Source organism: Petromyzon marinus, chromosome 33 (genome assembly GCF_048934315.1).
Source record: "Petromyzon marinus isolate PM22_M1 ecotype Great Lakes invasive population chromosome 33, UKy_Petmar_22M1.pri1.0, whole genome shotgun sequence".
Taxonomy (NCBI): Eukaryota; Metazoa; Chordata; class Hyperoartia; order Petromyzontiformes; family Petromyzontidae; genus Petromyzon; species Petromyzon marinus.
In genome coordinates this window covers 9696916-9704073 of record NC_133699.1, presented here as the reverse complement: position 1 = coordinate 9704073, position 7158 = coordinate 9696916, and the positions used below count along the sequence as shown (strand labels likewise).

General features: G+C 58.3%; 1 protein-coding gene across 4 annotated transcripts in view; it reads right to left on the bottom strand.

Moving 5' to 3' along the window:
• Nucleotides 1-339: 339 nt before the first annotated feature.
• LOC116948421 (1-phosphatidylinositol 4,5-bisphosphate phosphodiesterase beta-1-like) overlaps nt 340-7158 on the bottom strand; it is a 37656-nt gene continuing 30837 nt past the window's right edge. For all 4 annotated transcript variants that reach the window (XM_032965077.2, XM_032965078.2, XM_032965080.2 and 1 more), the window contains 13 exons: nt 6235-6402; nt 5680-5779; nt 5053-5157; nt 4542-4630; nt 4090-4342; nt 3923-3973; nt 3404-3617; nt 3142-3307; nt 2850-2926; nt 1817-1912; nt 1629-1686; nt 1310-1396; nt 340-1053 (listed from right to left, as the gene is read on the bottom strand). In XM_032965077.2, coding sequence (XP_032820968.1) covers nt 958-1053; nt 1310-1396; nt 1629-1686; nt 1817-1912; nt 2850-2926; nt 3142-3307; nt 3404-3617; nt 3923-3973; nt 4090-4342; nt 4542-4630; nt 5053-5157; nt 5680-5779; nt 6235-6402 — 1560 coding nt within the window. In that variant the 3' untranslated portion in view covers nt 340-957. The remainder of the gene's footprint in view (nt 1054-1309; nt 1397-1628; nt 1687-1816; nt 1913-2849; nt 2927-3141; nt 3308-3403; nt 3618-3922; nt 3974-4089; nt 4343-4541; nt 4631-5052; nt 5158-5679; nt 5780-6234; nt 6403-7158) is intronic.

The window sequence follows — 7158 nt, the reverse complement described above, 5'->3', positions numbered from 1 at the left end:
TGTACCTACCTATTACAAACACGATGACAACTTACTTTGTTCCCTTTTTGTGTTTACCCTCAACACAAAACGTAACATTTTATAGAACAGATAACCTTATTACCAATTTCAGATTATTTTTGTTTTACATTATGATTATTCCACTTGTTTGCAGAGGTAAGCCTCACCGAGTCTCAAGACTCTTTCGCAGGAGGAGGGTGGTGGTGCTGCTGCTACCGTTTGTGGTCCCCTAAGTTGCCGCAGTCTCGTGGATTCCTGTCGAGGATCCTGGATCTTACGATGGTGCTACGATAGCTCCGCAAGACACGCACGTCTCCTGAGAAACGGCTGGAGGCAGCGTGGCGTGCAGTCCGTGCATTTATTCAACTTTGTACAAACGCGCGTACGGTACGCGCACACGACGTGCAGAGCCCTCGCGCAGATGGAGCCTCAGTGCAGCCACGTCTCGCATGGCTCACGGGAGACGGCAGCAGCGACTGTGATCATCACGAATCCATGGCCGACCACAGGGGAGAGGTGGGGGTGGGGGGGGAGGCGCGCCAGTAGCGGGCAGTGGCCACGTCCACCCGGGAGGAACCAGCAGCAAGCGACAAACCGCGAACACTGCCACGGGGAAAGTGGCAGCACGGGAGCTCCGTGTCACCAAAAACGCTAGGGAGAGGCGTTCGCAAACCAGGTGGGGAGTGAGGGCTGCGGTTTTGCCCCCACAGTTCCCCTGCCACAGCAGCAAAGGCAGCAACACAACTCTCACGGGAACCCCTCCCAAAGCAGACAACGTTCAACAGAGATGGGGGAAAATACAAAAGGGTGATACAAAAAGTTCCCCAAGAAAACCCGTTTTGGAGAAGTTGTACAAAGTTATTAAGAAATAAATAAAGTAAAAAAGGATAGCCGGTGATGTGGGAGAGAGGTCTTGATGTGGTGGTGTTCTCAGTGTGCCCATGGTGGGCATGCACGTCACGGTCGTGCCATCTGCTCCTGGCGGCCGCTCTCTGCCCCCTCTGACTGGCACTGGAGCCACTCCTCAAAGGCACGCTCAACCTCCCTGCGGCACTGAGATCACACACAAATACACATGCAAACATCAGCACGTGTCTACCACACACCAAGTACTCCTTTAAGGCTGAGTTGACCTTCGTTGGGGCACAGGACCGGTTTGGATATCACTCCCGCTAATATTGGGCATTGTCATAAAATTTTACTCTGGCCAGTAGGTCTGTCGCGTAGTTTGCTAACCACTGCGCCACCACTCCCGAAACACATCAATGTGCTCGTGAACACGGCCTGGCCTACAGGCAATGCTGCTCACCAGTTGCTCCTCCTGCTTCACAGCAGCCACCACCTGCTGGTGCTTCTCCTCGATGCGCTCCTGACGCTTCTTCTGGGACTCCAGCAGCTGCTCGTCCACACCGCGACATCACCGCACCGTGCCATTCAAACATTACGCCGATCACCACAACACGCCATGGCATTATTAACATTACCGCATCGCACCGAAGGAAACACCGTGCTATTACCTACTGCAATATGCACCACTCCGTTACCACGGTCTCAACAGCACACTACCAACAATACGGTGACCACCATTACATCGCACTGCAATTGCCGTGTTAGAGTGAGCCTCTCACCGCCTTGAGCTTCACCACGCCCTCCTGGATATGAGTGTTGGTGATTTGCTCCTTGTGCCTGCACGGCCACGCAGACATGCGGTGCCACACACGGACAAACGCAGATGGTGGTGGTGTGGAGCTTCCTCTGATGGTGTGGAATTCTTGGTGTGACAGGGTGGTGGTGAGGATTTCATGGCCTTGCTCACCTCTCCAACTCCTGCTTGTCCTTGACCTCCTTGCAGGCGGCCTCCACCTTGCCGAGCCGCAGGGTATCCATCTGCTTCTTGAGCTCCCTCTTTTCCCTGCACATGATACGGTCTGTCATCAGCGCGGCTCGTGCCAAAACCGCTGCCTGTCGTGGCTGCCCTGCGGCTTGCCGGCACGGGAGACGGCCCAAGACCAGCGGTCAAAATCCCCGTGACTCTCCGGCCATGGTGGCAAGATGTTAACTACCTGGCCTTGCATACAGCAGATCATGGGTTTCGATCCCGACCCTGACGATGCCTGTTTATTTGGAGTTTGCACATTCTCCCCATGGTTATGTGGATTTCTCTCCGGGTCCCCTCTTCATTTAGAAACATGCGTTGAAAGCATTTGGCTGCTATAAATTTTCACGTACGCCACTTCGCCAAGTTATCATTTGTGGCCAGGTTGCTTCTGAAAAATACCTATATAGCACAGTGGGCCTTACCTGGTAAAATAAAAATAGTAATAAGAGATAGTAACTCATTCTCCTCTACTGCTGCCCTCTCAGTCTAGAACTTCCTTTTCTCAGCCATCCATGCTGCTGACTTCCCTGCCTCAGTTAAAGTCCAGGCTCAGGACATTCATCTCTCTTCCCTGCCTATGACCGATCTCCTCTCTGAACAGTCTCTGCAGCAGCTTAAGATGCAATTGCATTCAGATTCCATAACGATTCATAATTAGTTTGTTTTGGTAAATTGAGCAAGTATAATGTCAATTGTCAACTATGACTGTCCACCACCCGCCAGTCAATCCAATCAGGTTGTCACGTGGGAACATATACACCCATTGATTTGGTTTTGCATCAAAACCAAAGGAGCAATTTTTAAAAGCTCAACCAAAATTAAGATGGCAAATATATCCACATTTTATTTTGTACACTCGCACAGAGCCCAAATACCGACTGCCTCTCTCTAGACTACATGTGCACTGTGTGGTGCGTCTTGCGGTGCAAGCTTCCCGGGTTCGGGATTTTGCGGTGGTGCGCGCTCATACTTCTCGCTCGTCTCCGTCAGCTTCTTGAGCAGCGTCGCCTGGCTGTCCTGCGCTGCCGCCAGCAGCCGCTCATAGAACTGCGGAGGGCAGCGGGGGTGGGGGGTGGTCACGGGGTCACACGGGAACGGACTACGCGAGACACTCGAGCCAACAGGTGAGATAACGTCCGGCAGAAACCGCTAGGATTTCGTCACACTGCAGGGGGGGGGGGGGGGGGGGATTTATATCCAATCGCACGTGCACTTTGAGTGCGGTGCTCGTGCCACGGTGCCGCAGCGGGGCGTGGCAGCACCTGGGCAGTATACTGCAGGGAGCGGTCTCTCTCGACCGTGCGCTGCTCCAAGCGGAGGGCCCGCAGCTCCTCGCGCTGCCGGCGCCGCAGCTCGGCCACCTCGAGCGCCTTCTGCCCCACGGCCGCCGTTGCCCGCGCCTCCGCGGACGCTCCGCCTCCCAGCAGGCTGTGCAACGAGAAAGAGGCGTGGAGGGACCATGGTACCAACCGCGTGTGGGCCCGAAGGGAAGGAGGGTGGGGAGGGAGGGAGGGGGGGGGGTACCTGCGGGCGTAGAAGGTCTTGCGCTCGGCGAAGGTGCGGCGGCGTTGCTGCTGGTCGGCGTGCGCCGCAAGCTGCGCCGCGTGCTCCTTGCCCGTCTCGGCGGCGCGCTTCACGTTCCTGCGCGCCAGCTCCTGCAGATCCTTGTGCTGCTTGCTCCGCAGCTTCACCAGCGCCCGGCTTTGCTTCAGCTCCTCCAGCGACGCTGGCCGCAGCTCTGCGTGGCCGAATACCGCACCGTGCGGGGGTGGGTGGGGGGGGTGGGGGAGGGGAACGGTGAGCTTGGTGCCCGCTAGTTCCCGCTAGTTCCCGCCAAAACATGCCCCGCATGACCGTAGACCTATCGCCCCGGTGCATCAGGGGTGATCGCGCAGGGCAGGGAGGCCCATTCCCGATAATAGTGGCGCGCTGCTGCTAACCCTCAACACCACTCTGCCAGCACCCTCGCTGGACGCGGCGCAGGCTGCCGCGGGAAAGCTCACGAGTCTGAGGGCACGGGGGGGGGGGGGGCGGGGAACTTACCTCGAAGGACACCGATGATGTTCTCCTTCCTCGGAGATGAAGGATAAAACCCTGCGGACAAGAGAACGCACGCAGCTCGAGCGTATGGACAGCGGCGAGCAGGGACAACTGACGCGGCGCGTGATGTGGAGTGCTGTCGTGCGGTACGACGTGCGGTAAAGTCATACCCAGGGCTTCCTGCAGCAGGGCCGTGCCGAACGGCGTCAGGCTGCTCGTCCTCCAGGAGGCCCCGATCCGCGGCGCCGCGCCGTTGGCGCTCCTCCGCTCCTCCTTCCCACCCGGCCGCGCCATCGCGGTCAGCTCGTCCCCCCTCCCCGCCGACGCTCGCCGGTCCGTCACCAGCGGCTCCGCCGCCAGCCCCGCGCCCGGCCACGTCCCACCGGCGCCGTCTGCAGGCGCGGTGGGCCTCTTCTCCTCCAGCTGCTCGCGATCGTCACCCGGAGACGGCGCCCGTCAGCATCGATTAACGGTGACCGCAGCCGCGGCCTTCGCGCACCACGGGGTGGATTTCTAGCACCAACAGGGGCGGCCTTGCGACAACCCACGTGGACGTGCGTGCACGCGTGTATGGGGGTTGAGGGATGTGCGTGCTTGCGCGTGTGTGGGTGTGGCGCGAGACCTCGTCCATGTAAAGCATCTGCAGCTGTCGCGCTCGTTTCTCGATGAGGCTCTGGTAGCGGATGGGGTTGGAGAGCCCGCTGATGATGTCTGCAGACAAAACACACGCCGGGCACAACAACGACACCGCACACATTCAGGCGGTTTGCGGCGATACACGGCATGTGTGGTGCTGTGTGTATGTGCAGTAGTGTAGCAGTTAGGGCACTGCGCTACGAACCCGGCGACCCGAGTTAGATTACCGCTCACGGCCAACACCAATGATGATTATTTGAACCGGTCCTGGGCCTCCCCGAGGTCGACTGAGCCTCAAATGAGTACCTGGTGTGATGTGTGAGCATCGCCACTCGGGAGACAAAGGCGGCCGGGCGTGGTGTTGGCCACCCACCGCCTCGTGTGCCGTGCCGGCTTTCATAGGTGCTCGCTAACAGCACTTGCCCCAACAGTCTGTTACAGGCTATACGGGGCATCTTTGTCTTTGGTGGTGCGTGTGGTGGTGCGCGTCTCCGCACCCTCGAAGGCATCGGGGACGTAGTCCTTGACCTGGATGAACACAAAGATGGCCGGCATGGTGAGGGGCTGGTTGCTCTCGTTGCGCAGGCAGATGTGGTGGTATCCTGGCGGCGTCGCACACGCAAAACGAGGAAGGAAAATCACGCATACGCATGGACTCCTCCTTACAGCTGCCCTACATGCGGAGAATAGGGCGAGCGCTGGTTTTTGTCACCAAGTTTTGATCAACTTTACCGGTTTTCCATTGGTTTACCCCTTAATAGCAATACGACTTGATACTCGAGTTTCACTTTATTGGATAATATTTACGAACGTTACTAAGGACAGCCGACGCCTGAACGCGCTCAGCCTTCGCTGGAAAGCCAAGACGCAAACGAAGAGGCAGAGAGGGCACAAGCGGCGTGGGGCACAAGCGGCGTGGGGCACAAGCGGCGTGCGGCACAAGCGGCGTGGGGCACAAGCGGCGTGGGGCACAAGCGGCGTGGGGCACAAGCGGCGTGGGGCACAAGCGGCGTGGGGCACAAGCGGCGTGGGGCACAAGCGGCGTGGGGCGAAAGCGGCGTGCGGCGCGTTGTGCTGTCCCGTTTGCGTCGCCGCGTGTCTATGTGGCGGAGGGGAGGGGACACCTGGACGCATGGCGGAGACCGGGAGGATGCGGTGGCCGATGAACTTGCCGCTGTCCTCGAACACCGCGACGCGCAGCGAGGCGAGCGCCGGCAGCACCACCTGCGGTGACAGCCACAGCCGGTGGGATGGTGGCACGCGGCGAAGCCGACGGCCCCCGTGGCACGCGGCGGAGCCGACGGCCCCCGTGGCACGAGCCGCTCGTTCGAGCAAGGACGCTCTTTCGGCTTGTTATTTTTTTGTTATTTTATTAAAATAATTTCACCTGCGGGAAAAGAAAATTCGGGACGGGAGGTCTCTCTTTCGCAGGTCGCCCGGGTGATGGCGCTAGTTTGGGCGCGGCGCCCACAGGGGGTGAAGGGGGGGGTGTGCTCGTTAGGGCCAAGTGACGGCGCCCGTCGTGGCAGTAGCACCGTGATTGCTCGTTAGAGCGGGGATGAGCAAGAGGGCCTAATTAGGCTGGTACCATGGTACCAGGTCCACAACGCTGCGCTGGGGGCTGTTGACGACACAACAATGGGGACCATTACGAGCAGTGGCTGTGGCATGCTCGTTACCTTCTTGAAGACGAAAGGCTCTTCGTTCCACACAGGGTTGATGGGGTTGTTGTCACGGCTGGTGCGCGTGCGATACATCTTGCGCTTGGTGTCCACGGGAAGCCCGAACATGTCCACCTCCACGTAGGTGCCCACACGGCGGTCCACCAGGAACTGCCCCGAGATCACCTGCACGCGCGAATCACACGGATCACACAAATGGAGTGGGTGACACGGACGGCGCATGTGGCGCAGATAGCACGAATCATCACATGCAGCAGCAGCAGCATAATCACACGTGTGTCACAGCGTGCGGTGATGCGCGCCTGTGATCCGCTGGACTGGGGAAGGTGGCCAGCAGCCGGCACTACAGCAAGGTGGCTCGTCAACCAGCTTTGCTTGCACGAATGACGTCATGTAAAAAAAATATACTTGTAACGCGTCGTCACATGGTATTCGTTTTTGAAGAGAGAGGACTTCGTGGCGTGAGGAACCACAGGCACATGGGAAGGCAACCGTGCGAGGAGCCAGCGCCATCAATTGCTCAAGCTCTGCAGTCCTCTGTATATTAAGGCGTTATCGGCCAATTAATGATTGTTTACATGTGCAAGGGAGACCGAAGAAGCTGGAGAAAGCCCACGCATGTAGGGGGAAACAATCTCATACCACCTTCTCCTGGCGACGCCCAAGGGAAGGAAGTTTCACAACATTGGTGTGGTGATCCACAGGGGCGGAGCCAGGGGGGGTGACAGGGGTGACATTCTGCGTGTGTAAGTGTACGACACTTGGTCTGGCGGACTCCGTGCAACTGCATTGTCAGTGTGTCGCCAACCGATGGCGTCTAGTTCAACAGCCTGACTCTCTAATCATTCTTGAAATTAACATTTGTTAAATGTCACCCCGAGCTGAAAATCCTGGCTCCGCCCCTGGTGATCCACCAATCCT